The sequence below is a fragment of the Coregonus lavaretus genome (assembly GCF_964263955.1).
Source record: "Coregonus lavaretus genome assembly, chromosome: 4".
Classification (NCBI taxonomy): domain Eukaryota; kingdom Metazoa; phylum Chordata; class Actinopteri; order Salmoniformes; family Salmonidae; genus Coregonus; species Coregonus lavaretus.
The window spans coordinates 65,377,415-65,394,790 of record NC_139991.1 but is presented as its reverse complement, the minus strand read 5'-3'; the positions used below and the strand labels follow the sequence as shown (position 1 = coordinate 65,394,790).

At 43.7% G+C, this 17,376-nt stretch overlaps 1 protein-coding gene across 1 annotated transcript in view; it reads left to right on the top strand.

Moving 5' to 3' along the window:
* Window positions 1-17,376, top strand: part of LOC311127513 (lipoxygenase homology domain-containing protein 1-like) — a gene marked incomplete at both ends in the record, with an annotated part of 72,525 nt that overhangs the window by 36,709 nt on the left and 18,440 nt on the right. The window contains 6 exons of the mRNA XM_084159335.1: window positions 3,001-3,182; window positions 3,402-3,518; window positions 3,780-3,942; window positions 4,334-4,488; window positions 11,176-11,385; window positions 11,782-11,908. Of these exons, the coding sequence (XP_084015461.1) occupies window positions 3,001-3,182; window positions 3,402-3,518; window positions 3,780-3,942; window positions 4,334-4,488; window positions 11,176-11,385; window positions 11,782-11,908 (954 nt within the window). The remainder of the gene's footprint in view (window positions 1-3,000; window positions 3,183-3,401; window positions 3,519-3,779; window positions 3,943-4,333; window positions 4,489-11,175; window positions 11,386-11,781; window positions 11,909-17,376) is intronic.

The window sequence follows — 17,376 nt, the reverse complement described above, 5'->3', positions numbered from 1 at the left end:
TGTATCACAATTCCAGTGGGTCAGAAGTTTACAGACATTAAGTTGACTGTGCCTTTAAACAGCTTGGAAAATTCCAGAAATTATGTCATGGCTTTAGAAGCTTCTGATAGGCTAATTGACATCATTTGAGTCAATTGGAGGTGTACCTGTGGATGTATTTCATGGCCTACTTTCAAACTCAGTGCCTCTTTGCTTGACATCATAGGAAAATCAAAAGAAATCAGCCAAGACCTCAGAAAAAAAATTGTAGACCTCCACAAGTCTGGTTCATCCTTGGGAGCAATTTCCAAACGCCTGAAGGTACCACATTCATCTGTACAAACAATAGTACGCAAGTATAAACACCATGGGACCACGCAGCCGTCATACCGCTCAGGAAGGAGACGCGTTCTGTCTCCTAGAGATGAACGTACATTGGTGCGAAAAGTGCAAATCAATCCCAGAACAACAGCAAAGGACCTTGTGAAGATGCTGGAGGAAACAGGTACAAAGTATCTATATCCACAGTAAAACGAGTCCTATATCGACATAACCTGAAAGGCCGCTCAGCAAGGAAGAAGCCACTGCTCCAAAACCACCATAAAAAAGACAGACTACGGTTTGCAGCTGCACATGGGGACAAAGATTGTACTTTTTGGAGAAATGTCCTCTGGTCTGATGAAAAAAAAATGGAACTGTTTGGCCATAATGACCATCGTTATGTTTTGAGGAAAAAGGGGTAGGCTTGCAAGCCGAAGAACACCATCCCAACCGTGAAGCACGGGGGTGGCAGCATCATGCTGTGGGGGTGCTTTGCTGCAGGAGGGACTGGTGCACTTCACAAAATAGATGGCATCATGAGGAAGGAAAATTATGTGGATATATTGAAGCAACATCTCATGACATTAGTCAGGAAGTTAAAGCTTGGTCGCAAATGGGTCTTCCAAATGGACAATGACCCCAAGCATACTTCCAAAGTTGTGGCAAAATGGCTTAAGGACAACAAAATCAAAGTATTGGAGTGGCCATCACAAAACCCTGACCTCGATCATATAGAAAATGTGTGGGCAGAACTGAAAAAGCGTGTGCGAGCAAGGAGGCCTACAAACCTGATTCAGTTACAACAGCTCTGTCAGGAGGAATGGGCCAAAATTCACCCAACTTATTGTGGGAAGCTTGTGGAAGGCTACCCAAAACGGTTGACTAAAGTTAAACAATTTAAAGGCAATGCTACCAAATACTAATTGAGTGTATGTAAACTTCTGACCCACTGGGAATGTGATGAAAGAAATAAAAGCTGAAATAAATTGTTCTCTCTCCTATTATTCTGACATTTCACATTCTTAAAATAAAGTGGTGATCCTAACTGACCTAAGACAGGGAATATTTACTAGGATTAAATGTCAGGAATTGTGAAAAACTGAGTTTAAATGTATTTGGTTAAGGTGTATGTAAACTTACGACTTCAACTGTATATATATACAGTGTCTCATAAAAGTGAGTACACCCCTCACATTTTTGTAAATATGAGTATATATTTTCATGTGACAACACTGAAGAAATGACACTTTGCTACAATGTAAAGTAGTGAGTGTACAGCTTGTATAACAGTGTAAATTTGCTGTCCCCTCAAAATAACACAACACACAGCCATTAATGTCTAAACCGCTGGCAACAAAAGTGAGTACACCCCTAAGTGAAAATGTCCAAATTGGGCCCAAAGTGTCAATATTTTGTGTGGCCACCATCATTTTCCAGCACTGCCTTAACCCTCATGGGAATATAGTTCACCAGAGTTTAACAGGTCGCCACTGGAGTCCTCTTCCACTCCTCCATGACGACATCACAGAGCTGGTGGATGTTAGAGACCTTGCAGTCCTCCACCATCCGTTTGAGGATGCCCCACAGATGCTCAATAGGGTTTAGGTCTGGAGATATGCTTGGCCAGTCCATCACCTTTACCCTCAGCTTCTTTAGCAAGGCAGTGGTCGTCTTGGAGGTGTGTTTGGGGTCGTTATCATGTTGGAATACTGCCCTGCGGCCTAGTCTCCGAAGGGAGGGGATCATGCTCTGCTTCAGTATGTCACAGTACATGTTGGCATTCATGGTTCCCTCAATGAACTGTAGCTCCCCAGTGCCAGCAGCACTCATGTAGCCCCAGACCATGACACTCCCACCACCATGCTTGACTGTAGGCAAGACACACTTGTCTTTGTACTCCTCACCTGGTTGCCGCCACACACGCTTGACACCATCTGAACCAAATAAGTTTATCTTGGTCTCATCAGACCATAGGACATGGTTCGAGTAATCCATGTCCTTAGTCTACTTGTCTTCAGCAAACTGTTTGCGGGCTTTCTTGTGCATCATCTTTAGAAGAGGCTTCCTTCTGGGACGACAGCCATGCAGACCAATTTGATGCAGTGTGCGGCGTATGGTCTGAGCACTGACAGGCTGACCCCCCACCCCTTCAACCTCTGCAGCAATGCTGGCAGCACTCATATGTCTATTTCCCAAAGACAACCTCTGGATATGACGCTGAGCACATGCACTCAACTTCTTTGGTCAACCATGGCGAGGCCTGTTCTGAGTGGAACCTGTCCTGTTAAACCACTGTATGGTCTTGGCCACCGTGTTGCAGCTCAGTTTCAGGGTCTTGGCAATCTTCTTATAGCCCAGGCCATCTTTATGTAGAGCAACAATTATTTTTTTCAGATCCTCAGAGAGTTCTTTGCCATGAGGTGCCATGTTGAACTTCCAGTGACCAGTATGAGGGAGTGTGAGAGCAATGTCACATGACACCGGGGAGGGAAAATGGCTAATTGAGCCCAATTTGGACATTTTCATTTAGGGGTGTACTCACTTTTGTTGCCAGCGGTTTAGACATTAATGGCTGTGTGTTGAGTTATTTTGAGGGGACAGCAAATGAACACTGTTATACAAGCTCCCAACCCCCCCCCCCCCCCCCCCCCCCATTTCACTCATATCATACACCTAACCCTTGTTTTCCCTCTGTCACAGTTGTGCCCTATGAGATCAAGACTTTCACCAGTGACCTGTTTGCAGCGGGTACAGACGCAGACGTGTTCATCGTGCTCTACGGCCGAGACGGGGTGTGCACCCAGCAGAGGTCTCTCTGTGTCAACAAGAGGGAGAGGACCATGTACTTTGAGAGGGGAGCTGAGGACATGTTCATCGTTGAGGTACGACCAGACAGTAGTCACCTATAAGACAATGTAGAGAGCAGACAGCTGTGTAGGGAAAATATTATTCTGGAATGAGGATGATGAGGATCATTGTGATGATGATGATGTGGATGATGAGAATGTTCCTCATGATGATGATGATGACGATGTGGGTGATGAAGATGTTCCTCATGACGATGATGATGATGAGGGTGATGTTTCTGTAACACTGTGGAGTTGGAGGATGTGGGTGATGTCATAGAGAAGATCCGTATTGGTCATGACAACAGAGGGATAAACGGAGGCTGGCACCTGGACAGAGTGGAGATCAGACGACTGCTGAGGAAGGGGAAGGTACACAGGAGAAAGGCTACTCTGTTACTCAGTTACAGATCTAGAATCCGCTTACCCTCCCCAAATCCTAACCTCAACCATTAAGTAAACATTTGCAAAAAAATGATCTTAGACCAGTGTCTAGGGGCAGGGTAATACTACACCGGTCTTCACTATTATATATAAAGACAATACAATTTTTAGTCACAAGGTGGTGCTCTTCTCCTCATGGAGAGACCTGGAGTGTATTCAGTCACACACTGCTGCTCTGCCTTTCTCTAGGGGTCGGAGACCATTATCTTCCCATGTGAGCGCTGGCTGGCCAGGTCAGAGGATGACGGAGAAACAGTGAGAGAGTTAGTACCTTCTGACATCATAACGGAGAAACTACTACGAGATGGTACCCTGAAAGTCAGCGAGATTGAGGTGGAAGATGCACTGGAGAGTACGTACACACAGACATATGCAAACACGTGCTAACACACACACATTTCGGCCTAAGCACACACAATCTCGCATAAACACACCAGCTGGCGCAAACAAAAACACATACATACACACACGCACACACACTAAGGTGGAAGATGCAGTGGAGAGTACACGCACATATACACACTGGAGGCTGGACATTACAGCAGAATGCACCTCTTTGTTTGTCAGACTCTTTGACTGCCAGGCAGTTTTCTGCTTTAAATTGGATCTTTCTCCGCTGCAGTCACGCAGAGTGCCGGCAATTTGTTCCCATTTGAACACTTCAGTCCATTGTTATGACTTCCGTCTGTGGGTTGTCTGTCTGTGTTTTCTTATCTGTTATCTGTGCCCATCTCTGCCTGTAGCTCACACTTACAAAGTGTCTGTGATGACGGGCGATGTTTACGATGCAGGCACTGATGCCAACGTCTTCCTGACCATCTACGGAGACCTGGGAGACACCGGCGAGCGTAAACTCAGCAAGTCTGAGACCAACGGCAACAAGTTTGAGAGAGGAGCGGTAAGAAACAGAACACAGACTCCACCGTATCCCTGACTACATATTGTATCCCTGACTACGTATCCCTGACTACGTATCCCTGACTACGTATCCCTGACTAGGCCTTTCTGTCATTCATGTGTATTATTTGTACATCAAGTATGTTTATTGGCTTTTGCATCACAGCATAACATTTTACAATAATATTAAGGCAATATACACTGTCATGGTCAAAAGTTTTGAGAGTGACACAAATACTAATTTTCACAAAGTCTGCTGCCTCAATTTTGATGATGGCAATATATATATATATATATACAGTGTGTGCGAATGTAGTAAGTTATGGAGGTAAGGCAATAAATAGGCCATAGTGCAAAATAGTTACAATTTCTTATTAACACTGGAATGATAGGTGTGCAAAAGATGATGTGCAAATAGAGATACTGGGGTGCAAAATAAATAACAATATGGGGATGAGGTAGTTGGGTGGGCTAATTTCAGAAAGGCTGTGTACAGGTGCAGTGATCCGTAAGCTGCTCTGACAACTGACACTTAAAGTTAGTGAGGGAGATAAGAGTCGCTAGCTTCAGAGATTTTTGCAGTTCGTTCCAGTCATTGGCAGCAGAGAACTGGAAGGAATGGCGGCCAAAGGAGGTGTTGGCTTTGGGGATGACCAGTGAGATATACCTGCTGGAGCGCAGACTACGGGTGGGTGTTGCTATGGTGACCAGTGAGCTAAGATAAGACAGGGATTTGCCTAGCAGTGATTTATAGATGACCTGGAGCCAATGGGTTTGGCGACGAATATGTAGTGAGGGCCAGCCAACAAGAGCTTACAGGTCACAATGGTGGGTAGTATATGGGGCTTTGGTGACAAAACGGATGGCACTGTGATAGACTACATCCAATTTGCTGAGTAGAGTGTTGGAGGCTATTTTGTAAATGACATCGCCGAAGTCAAGGATCGGTAGGATAGTCAGTTTTACAAGGGCATGTTTGGCAGCATGAGTGAAGGAGGCTTTGTTGCAAAATAGGAAGCCAATTCTAGATCTAACTTTTGATTGGAGATGCTTAATGTGAGTCTGGAAGGAGAGTTTACAGTCTAACCGGACACCTAGGTATTTGTAGTTGTCCACATACTTTAGGTCAGACCCGCCGAGAGTAGTGATTCTAGTCGGGTGGGCAGGTGCAAGCAGCGTTCGGTTGAAGAGCATGCATTTAGTTTTACTAGTGTTTAAGAGCAGTTGGAGGCTACGGAAGGAGTGTTGTATGGCGTTGAAGCTCGTTTGGAGGTTTGTTAACACAGTGTCCAATGAAGGGCCAGATGTATACAAAATGGTGTTGTCCGCATAGAGGTGGATCCGAGCGTCACCAGCAGCAAGAGCGACATCATTGATATACACAGAGAATAGAGTCGGCCCGAGAATTGAACCCTGTGGCACCCCCATAGAGACGGCCAGAGGTCCAGACAACAGGCCCTCCAATTTGACACATTGAACTCTATCTGAGAAGTAGTTGGTGAACCAGGCGAGGCAGTCATTAGAGAAACCAAGGCTATTTAGTCTGCCAATAAGAATGCGGTGGTTGACAGAGTCGAAAGCCTTGGCCAGGTCGATGAAGACGGCTGCGCAGTACTGTCTTTTATCGATCGCGTTTATAATATCGTTTAGGACCTTGAGCGTGGCTGAGGTGCACCCATGACCAGCTCGGAAACCAGATTGCATAGCGGAGAAGGTACGGTGGGATTCGAAATGGTCGGTGATCTGTTTGTTAACTTGGCTTTCAAATACTTTCGAAAGGCAGGGCAGGATGGATATAGGTCTATAACAGTTTGGATCTAGAGTGTCACCCCCTTTGAAGAGGGGGATGACTGCTGCAGCTTTCCAATCTCTGGGGATCTCAGATGTTACGAAAGAGAGGTTGAACAGGCTAGTAATAGGGGTTGCGACAATTTCGGCGGCTAATTTTAGAAAGAAAGGGTCCAGATTGTCTAGCCCAGCTGATTTGTAGGGGTCCAGATTTTTCAGCTCTTTCAGAACATCAGCTGTGAAGGAGAAGCGGGGGGGGGCATGGGCAAGTTGCAGCGGAGGGTGCAGAGCTGGTGGCCGGGGTAGTGGTAGCCAGGTGGAAAGCATGGCCAGCCGTAGCAAAATGCTTGTTGAAATTCTCGATTATTGTAGATTTATCGGTGGTGACAGTGTTTCCTAGCCTCAGTGCAGTGGGCAGTTGGGAGGAGGTGCTCTTATTTTCCATGGACTTTACAGTGTCCCAAAACTTTTTGGAGTTAGTGCTACAGGATGCACATTTCTGTTTGAAAAAGCTAGCCTTTGCTTTCCTAACTGATTGTGTATATTGGTTCCTGACTTCCCTAAAAAGTTGCATATCGCGGGGGCTGTTCGATGCTAATGAAGTACGCCACAGGATGTTTGTGTGCTGGTCAAGGGCAGTCAAGTCTGAGGAGAACCAGGGGCTATATCTGTTATTAGTTCAGAATTTTTTGAATGGGGCATGCTTATTTAAGATTGAGAGGAAAGCACTTTTAAAGAACAACCAGGCATCCTCTACTGATGGAATGAGGTCAATATCCATCCAGGATACCCGGGCCAGGTCAATTAGAAAGGCCTGCTCACTAAAGTGTTTTAGGGAGCGTTTGACAGTGATGAGGGGTGGTCGTTTGATCGCAGACCCATTACGGACGCAGGCAATAAGGCAGTGATCACTGAGATCCTGGTTGAGGACAGCGGAGGTGTATTTAGAGGGTACATTTGTCAGGATGATATCTATGAGGGTGCCCATGTTTACAGATTTAGGGTTGTACCTGGTAGGTTCGTTGATAATTTGTGTGAGATTGAGGGCATCTAGTTTAGATTGTAGGTTGGCCGGGTGTTAAGCATATCCCAGTTTAGGTCACCAAGCAGTACGAACTCTGAGGATAGATGGGGGGCAATCAGTTCACATATGGTGTCCAGGGCACAGCTCGGGGCTGAGGGGGGTCTGTAGCAAGCGGCAACAGTGAGAGACTTATTTCTGGAAAGGTGGATTTTTAGAAGTAGAAGCTCAAACTGTTTGGGCACAGACCTGGATAGTACGATAGAGCTCTGCAGGCTATCTCTACAGTAGATTGCAACCCCACCCCCTTTGGCAGTTCTATCGAGACGGAAAATGTTGTAGTTGGGGATGGACATTTCTGATTTTTTGGTGGCGTTCCTAAGCCAGGATTCAGACACTGCTAGAACATCAGGGTTGGCGGAGTGTGCTAACGCAGTGAATAACTCAAACTTAGGGAGGAGGCTTCGATAGAAAGAAACCAAGGCTTTTACGATTACAGAAGTCAACAAATGATAATGCCTGGGGAGTAGGAGTGATACTGGGGGCTACAGGGCCTGGGTTAACCTCTACATCACCAGAGGAACAGAGGAGGAGTAGAATAAGGATATGGCTAAAGGCTTTAAGTACTGGTCTTCTAGTGCGTTGGGTACAGAGAAAAAAAGGGGCAGGTTTCCGGGCGTTGTAGAATAGATTCAGGGCATTATGTACAGAAAAGGATATGGAAGGATAGGAGTACAGTGGAGGTAAACCTAAGCGTTGGGTAACGATAAAACAGATAGCATCACTGGAGGCACCGATTGAGTCGGTCTCCGCGTGTATGGGGGGTGGGACAAAGGAGCTATCTAAGGCAGGTTTAGCTGGGCTGGGGGATCTACAGTGAAATAGTACAATAAGAAATAACCGAAACAGCAATAAGAAAGGCATATTGACATGGGAGAGAGGCATAAAGCAATCACAGGTGTAATTCGAGAGAGCTAAGACAACAGCTGGTAATGGCGACAAAGTTTGGGCTGAGGCTAAACATAAACAGGATGCGGTACCGTAAAAAGGAACAGTCCAGCAGGCATCAGCTGTATAGCTGAGTTATCATAAGGTCCGGTGAACAGCAATAGGATAGTTCGGAGGTAGTTCGGGGGCTGCTATAGCACTAGAGAGCAAGAGGCCACGGCTAGCGTGTGCTAGTGGGCCGGGGCTAGCAGATGGATCTTCGTGGTCGACGTTGTAACGGGAAGCCTGTTGTAACCACATCAGACGATTTCGTCGGCAGACCAGTCGTGTTGGATCGGCGGGGCTCCGTGTCAACACTAGGAGGTCCCGTCCGGTTGACAGAGAGGTAGATAGCCAGGAGATGGGCCTGGCTCAAGGCTAACTCAGGGCTGATTAGCCAACCACAAACGTCCATTTGGTTGCAGCTAGCTAGTAGCGATGAATCCGGTGATAAAGGTTCAGTGATTCCGGCAGAAAAACCGATATGTTCAGGGTCGATAGCGCGATGTGCAGACTGTGCAGACTGGCCGACAATTGTCCAGGCTAGAGCTGGCTGGTAGGTAGTGCAGGCCACGGCCACGGACAATGGTGAAGACCGCTAACGGTGGCTAATAGCAAGTAGCTAGTTAGCTGGCTAGCTGGCTAGTTTCAGCCAGAGGTTCTGGATAAAAATTTATGAAGAAACAACAGAATCCATTCCACATTGGGTGAGGCGGGTTGCAGGAAAGTATATTTAGTTAAAGGATGGAAAGTGAGATTGAGAAATATATACGAAAAAGACAAAAAAACTAAAAACAGGCTATTTACATAAGGACACTAAAGAAAACACGACCGCACTGCTATGCCATCTTGGATGTATATATACTCCAGAATGTCATGAAGAGTGATCAGATGAATTGCAATTAATTGCAAAGTCCCTCTTTGCCATGAAAATGAACTTAATCCCCAAAAAACATTTCCACTGCATTTCAGCCCTGCCACAAAAGGACCAGCTGCCATCATGTCAGTGATTCTGTCGTTAACACAGCTGAGAGTGTTGACGAGGACAAGGCTGGAGACCACTCTGTCATGCTGATTGAGTTAGAATAACAGACTGGAAGCTTTAAAAGGAGGGTGGTGCTTGAAATCATTGTTCTTCCTCTGTTAACCATGGTTACCTGCAAGGAAACACGTGCCGTCATCATTGCTTTGCACAAAAAGGGTTTCACAGGCAAGGATAATGCTGCTAGTAAGATTGCACCTAAATTAACCATTTATCGGATCATCAAGAACTTCAAGGAGAGAGGTTCAATTGTTGTGAAGAAGGCGTCAGGGCGCCCAAGAAAGTCCAGCAAGCGTCTGGACCGTCTCCTAAAGTTGATTCAGCTGAGGAATCGGGGAACCACCAGTGCAGAGCTTGCTCAGGAATGGCAGCAGGCAGGTGTGAGTGCATCTGCACGCACAGTGAGGCGAAGACTTTTGGAGGATGGCCTGGTGTCAAGAAGGGCAGCAAAGAAGCCACTTCTCTCCAGGAAAAACATCAGGAACAGACTGATATTCTGCAAAAGGTACAGGGATTGGACTGCTGAGGACTGGGGTAAAGTCATTTTCTCTGATGAATCCCCTTTCCGATTGTTTGGGGCATCCGGAAAACACCTTGTCCAGGGAAGACAAGGTGAGCGCTACCATCAGTCCTGTGTCATGCCAACAGTAAAGCATCCTGAGACCATTCATGTGTGGGGTTGCTTCTCAGCCAAGGGAGTGGGCTCACTCACAATTTTGCCTAAGAACACAGCCATGAATAAAGAATGGTACCAACACATCCTCCGAGAGCAACTTCTCCCAACCATCCAAGAACAGTTTGGTGACGGCCAATGCCTTTTCCAGCATGATGGAGCACCTTGACATAAGGCAAAAGTGATAACTAAGTGGCTCGGGGAACAAAACATCGACATTTTTGGTCCATGGCCAGGAAACTCCCCAGACCTTAATCCCATTGAGAACTTGTGGTCGATCCTCAAGAGGCGGGTGGACAAACAAAAACCCACAAATTCTGACAAACTCCAAGCATTGATTATGCAAGAATGGGCTGCCATCAGTCAGGATGTGGCCCAGAAGTTAATTGACAGCATGCCAGGGCAGATTGCAGAGGTCTTGAAAAAGAAGAATCAACACTGCAAATATTGACTCTTTGCATAAACTTTTAATGTAATTGTCAATAAAATCCTTTGACACTTATGGAATGCTTGTAATTATACTTCAGTATACCATAGTAACATCTGACAAAAATCTCATAACACTGAAGCAGCAAACTTTATGAAGACCAATACTTGTGTCATTCTCAAAACTTTTGACCACAACTGCACAAAATATCCTAATATTGAGTTGCCCCTCCCCCCTCAGAACAGCCTCAGTTCGTCGGGGCATGGACTCTACACGGTGTCAAAAGTGTTCCACAGGGATGCTGGCCCATGTTGACTCCAATGCTTCCCACAGTTGTGTCAAGTTGGCTGGATGTCCTTTGGGTGGTGGGCCATTCTTGATACACATGGGAAACTGTTGAGCGTGAAAAACCCAGCAGCGTTGCAGTTTTTGACACAAACCGGTACATTTCACACATACTACTATACCCCGTTCAAAGGCACTTAAATATTTTGTCTTGCCCATTCACCCTCTGAATGGCACACATATGGCACACATACACAATCCATGTCTCAATTGTCTCAAGGTTTAAAAATCCTTCTTTAACCTGTCTCCTCCCCTTCATCTACACTGATTGAATCGGATTTAACAAGTGACATCAATAAGGGTTCATAGCTTTCACCTTTATTCACCTAGTCAGTCTGTCATGGAATGAGCAGGTCTCCATAAGATTTTGTACACTTAGTGTATGACCCCTGCCTTCTATTCCAGGTGGATAAGTTCACCATTGAGGCGGTGGACCTGGGCCAGGTGTTTAGAATGAAGATTCGCCATGACAACAGCATGATGAGTGCTGATTGGTACCTGGACCAGGTGGAGGTGGTTGACGAGGATACGGAGGAGGTCTTCCTGTTCCTGTGTGAGCGCTGGCTGTCCAGGAAGAGAGAGGACAGGCGCATCGAAAGGATGTTCTATGTCAAGGTACTGTTATAGAGGCCTTTTGGCCTTGGTGTGTGTGTCTGTCTGTGTGTGTGTGTGTGCCACAGTGTGTACACCAATGTATATGTGAACTATACTTCTGCAGTCAGTTTGTGTGTGCACGTACAGTACCAGTCAAATGTTTGGACACACCTACTCATTCCAGGGTTTTTCTTTATTTTTACTATTTTCTACATTGTAGAATAATTGTGAAGACATAAAAACTATGAAAGAACACATATGGAATCATGTAGTAACCAAAAAAGTGTTAAATAAATCAACATATATTTTATATTTGAGATTCTTCAAAGTAGCCACGCTTTGCCTTGATGACAGCTTTGCACACTCTTGGCAAAATCCTGGCAAAGTGTGTGTGACCTGAGTATTCAACTACCTCAGGGTTACGAGGGGGAGAGGGAGACTCTCCAAGGCAGTAAGAAGAGCTCAGCCCTGATCATGAAGAGTGTGGACAGCAACATGAATAATAAGAAGAAGAAGGAGGAGAACATCCAAGAGGAGAGTGCAAGTCAGTAAACACACACTACTGTCAATATAAACACACACATCCATTCCCCCCCCCCCCCCCCCCCCCACCCACCCACACACACACTCACACATTCACATTAAAAAAGAGTTTCACCAGTTTCATACTTTGCAATGAGCTGATTGATAACTCCAGACATAAGTCTTTATTTGCATTCTGCTTTGTAGAGGCAGTGTTTGGAGAAACACACATACAGTGGCTTGCGAAAGTATTCACCCCCCTTGGCATTTTTCCTATTTTGTTGCCTTACAACCTGGAATTAAAATTGATGTTTTGGGGGTTTGTATCATTTTATTTACACAACATGCCTACCACTTTGAAAATGCAAAATATTTTTTATTGTGAAACAAACAAGAAATAAAACAAGAAAACAGAAAACTTGAGTGTGCATAACTATTCACCCCCCCCAAAGTCAATACTTTGTAGAGCCACCTTTTGCAGCAATTACAGCTGCAAGTCTCTTGGGGTATGTCTCTATAAGCTTGGCACATCTAGCCACTGGGATTTTTGCCCATTCTTCAAGGCAAAACTGCTCCAGCTGCTTCAAGTTGGATGGGTTCTGCTGGTGTACAGCAATCTATAAGTCATACCACAGATTCTCAATTGGATTGAGGTCTGTGCTTTGACTAGGCCATTCAAATCAAATCAAATCAAATTGTATTGGTCACATGCGCCTAATACAACAGGTGCAGACATTACAGTGAAATGCTTACTTACAGCCCTTAACCAACAGTGCATTTATTTTTAACAAAAAAAGTGTTGAGAAAAAAAAGAGCAGAAGTAAAATAAAATAACAGTAGGGAGGCTATATATACAGGGGGGAACCGGTGCAGAGTCAATGTGCGGGGGCACCGGCTAGTTGAGGTAGTTGAAGTAATATGTACATGTGGGTAGAGTTAAAGTGACTATGCATAAATAATTAACAGAGTAGCAGCAGCGTAAAAAGGATGGGGTGGGGGGGCAGTGCAAATGGTCCGGGTAGCCATGATTAGCTGTTCAGGAGTCGTATGGCTTGGGGGTAGAAGCTGTTGAAAAGTCTTTTGGACCTAGACTTGGCACTCCGGTACCGCTTGCCGTGCGGTAGCAGAGAGAACAGTCTATGACTAGGGTGGCTGGAGTCTTTGACAATTTTGAGGGCCTTCCTCTGACACCGCCTGGTATAGAGGTCCTGGATGGCAGGAAGCTTGGCCCCAGTGATGTACTGGGCCGTACGCACTACTCTCTGTAGTGCCTTGCGGTCGGAGGCCAAGCAGTTGCCATACCAGGCGGTGATGCAACCAGTCAGGATGCTCTCGATGGTGCAGCTGTAGAATTTTTTGAGGATCTGAGGACCCATGCCAAATCTTTTCAGTCTCAATACATTTAAATGTTTCCCCTTAAACCACTCAAGTGTTGCTTTAGCAGTATGCTTAGGGTCATTGTCCTGCTGAAAGGTGAACCTCCGTCCCAGTCTCAAATCTCTGGAAGACTGAAACAGGTTTCCCTCATGAATTTCCCTGTATTTAGCGCCATCCATCATTCCTTCAATTCTGACCAGTTTCCCAGTCCCTGCCGATGAAAAACATCCCCACAGCATGATGCTGCCACCACCATGCTTCACTGTGGGGATGGTGTTCTCGGGGTGATGAGAGGTGTTGGGTTTGCGCCAGACATAGCTATTTCCTTGATGGCCAAAAAGCTCAATTTTAGTCTCATCTGACCAGAGTACCTTCTTCCATATGTTTGGGGAGTCTCCCACATGCCTTTTGGCGAACATCAAACGTGTTTGCTTATTTTTGTCTTTAAGCAATGGCTTTTTTCTGGCCACTCTTCCGTAAAGCCCAGCTCTGTGGAGTGTACGACTTAAAGTGGTCCTATGGACAGATACTCCAATCTCTGCTGTGGAGCTTTGCAGGTCCTTCAGGGTTATCTTTGGTCTCTTTGTTGCCTCTCTGATTAATGCCCTCCTTGCCTGGTCCGTGGGTTTTGGTGGGCGGCCCTCTCTTGGCAGGTTTGTTGTGGTGCCATATTCTTTAAATTTTTTAATAATGGATTTAATGGTGCTCCGTGGGATGTTCAAAGTTTCGGATATTTTTTTATAACCCAACCCTGATCTGTACTTCTCCACAACTTTGTCCCTGACCTGTTTGGAGAGCTCCTTGGTCTTCATGGTGCCGCTTGCTTGGTGGTGCCCCTTGCTTTGTGGTGTTGCAGACTCTGGGGACTTTCAGAACAGGTGTATATATACTGAGATCATGTGACACTTAAATTGCAGACAGGTGGACTTTATTTAACTAATTATGTGACTTCTGAAGGTAATTGGTTGCACCAGATCTTATTTAGGGGCTTCATAGCAAAGGGGGTGAATACATATGCACGCAACACTTTTCCGTTATTAATTGTTTTGAATTTTTTTAAACAAGTAATTTTTTTCATTTCACATCACATCACCAATTTGAACTATTTTGTGTATGTCCATTACATGAAATCCAAATAAAAATCCAGTTAAATGACAGGTTGTAATGCAACAAAATAGGAAAAACGCCAAGGGGGATGAATACTTTTGCAAGGCACTGTACAATCCGTTATTAGCATTTTTTAACCACACCTATGTAAATGGTAGATTATCTGACACTCAAGAAGAAGGTCTGATCTCATTATTACTGAAACAGGATACAAGTGGAAAACATAAAGATCCAGTCCATTTACAAAATTGGAGGCCCCTTACACTTCAGTGTTGTGATGCAAAATGTATAGCGCATAGAATTAAAAAGGTATTGTCGGATATTATTCATTCTAATCAGACAGGTTTTTTACATGGAAGATACATTTGAGATAATATAAGGCAAGTATTGGAAACAATAGATCACTATGGAAAATATGGGAAACCAGGCCTGCTATTCATAGCAGACTTCGAAAGGCATTTGATAAAGTTCGACTGGGGGTTTATATATAAATGCCTGGAGCATTTCAATTTTGGAGAATCTCTTATAAAATGGGTCAAAATCATGTATAGTAGCCCTAGGTGTAAAATAGTAAATAATGGCAATTTCTCAGAAAGTTTTAAACTGTCAAGAGGAGTGAAACAAGGTTGTCCACCATCGGCATATCTATTTATTGTGGCCATCGAGATGTTAGCTATTAAAATCAGATCCAATAATAATATCAGAGGATTAGAAATACAGGGCTTAAAAACAAAGGTTTCATTGTACGCTGATGATTCATGTTTTCTTTTAAATCCACAACTAGAATCCCTCCACAGCCTCATAGAGGATCTAGATACATTTTCTAACCTCTCTGGATTACAACCAAATTATGACAAATGTACTATATTACGTATTGGATCACTAAAAAATAAAAAATGTACATTACCATGTAGTTTACCAATAAAATGGTCTGATGGTGATGTGGATATACTCGGAATACATATCCCAAAGGAAATAAATGATCTCACTTCAATACATTTTAATAGAAAGTTAGCAAAAATAGATAAGATCTTACTACCATGGAAAGGAAAATACCTGTCAATTTGTGGAAAAATCACCCTGATTAACTCTTTAGTATTATCCCAGTTTACCTATTTGCTTATGGTCTTGCCTACGCCTAGCGAACAGTTTTTTAAATTATATGAGAAAAAAATATTCAATTTTATTTGGAACGGCAAGCCAGACAAAATTAAAAGGGCATATTTATATAATGAATATGAATTCGGAGGACAGAAATGATTAAATATTAAAGCATTAGACCTATCACTAAAAGCTTCAGTCATACAAAAGTTATACTTAAATCCGAACTGGTTCTCAAGCAAATTAGTAAGATTGTCTCACCCAATGTTCAAGAAAGGCCTTTTTCCCTTTATTCAGATTACAACCTCTCACTTTCAGTTATTTGAAAAGGAAATAATCTCCCAAATATCACTATTTCTAAAACAAGCCATAGAAAGTTGGTTGCAATTTCAATTTAATCCTCCAGAAACGACAGAACAAATAATGCAACAAATATTGTGGTTCAATTCAAATATACTAATTGACAAAAAACCTTTATTTTTTGACAGAATGTTTAAAAAAGGTATTATCTTCGTAAATGATATCATCGGTAGGACTGGTGGAGTTATGTCGCACATGCAGCTAACAAAAACATATGGAAATGTCTGCTCTACCCAAAATTACAACCAAATAATTGCAGCCTTACCGCAAAAGTGGAAGAGGAAAGTGGAAGGGGGAGAAAGTAAGGAACTTGTCTGTCGGCCTTGCATTAAAGAACATAATTGGTTAAGGAAAACTGTGATAAATAAAAAAGTATATCAGTTTCACTTAAGGACCAAAGGATTGACAGCCGTCCCATATAGATTGCAAAACAGTTGGGAAGAGATCTTTGACGTACCGATCCCATGGCATAGTGTTTATGAACTGACACGCAAAACGACACCGGATTCAAAAATTAGAATCTTTCAATTTAAATTATTATATAAAATTCTTGCTACCAATAGAATGTTATTTATATGGGGGATACAATCTTCCCAGCTCTGCAGATTTTGCTGTGAAGAGACAGAATCATTAGATCATTTGTTTTGGTTCTGTCCGTTTGTAGCTTGTTTTTGGACACAGGTCCAGGAATGGCTAAAGGATTGCAATATTTACATTTACATTTTTAGTCATTTAGCAGACGCTCTTATCCAGAGCGACTTACAGTTAGTGAATACATGTTTTATTTTTTATATACTGGCCCCCCATGGGAAACGAACCCACAACCCTGGCGTTGCAAACGCCATGCTCTATCAACTGAGCTACATCCCTGCCGGCCATTCCCTCCCCTACCTGGAGCTAACCTTGCAGATAGCATTACTGGGTGATCTGAAAAGTCATAGTCAATCAATCAATAATATAATAATACTTTTAGATTTATTTTTATTTTTAATTCACAATCTGTAGAAGCAATGAGAATAGAACGGTTCAGAACTTTTGTAAAACATCACAGTACGGTTGAAATATATATGGCAAATAGAAATCCTATATGGATGGTGTTAAGAGTGTCACGAACGTCTACTAAGTGAGTGGACCAAGGCGCAGCGTGCGATACGAACATGACTTTATTAATTAAAGTACTCAATACAAAACAACAAACAATGACGAATCGTGAAGTCCTCAGTTACAATGACTGATACGGAACAAAAACCCACAACACTAAGGTGAACACTGACAGTTTAAATATGGCTCCCAATCAGAGATAACGAGCCGACAGCTGACACTCGTTACCACTGATTGGGAGTCACACGACCAAACAAGGAAACACAACCAAATACAGTGGGGAAAAAAAGTATTTAGTCAGCCACCAATTGTGCAAGTTCTCCCACTTAAAAAGATGAGAGAGGCCTGTAATTTTCATCATAGGTACACGTCAACTATGACAGACAAAATGAGAAAAAAAAATCCAGAAAATCACATTGTAGGATTTTTTATGAATTTATTTGC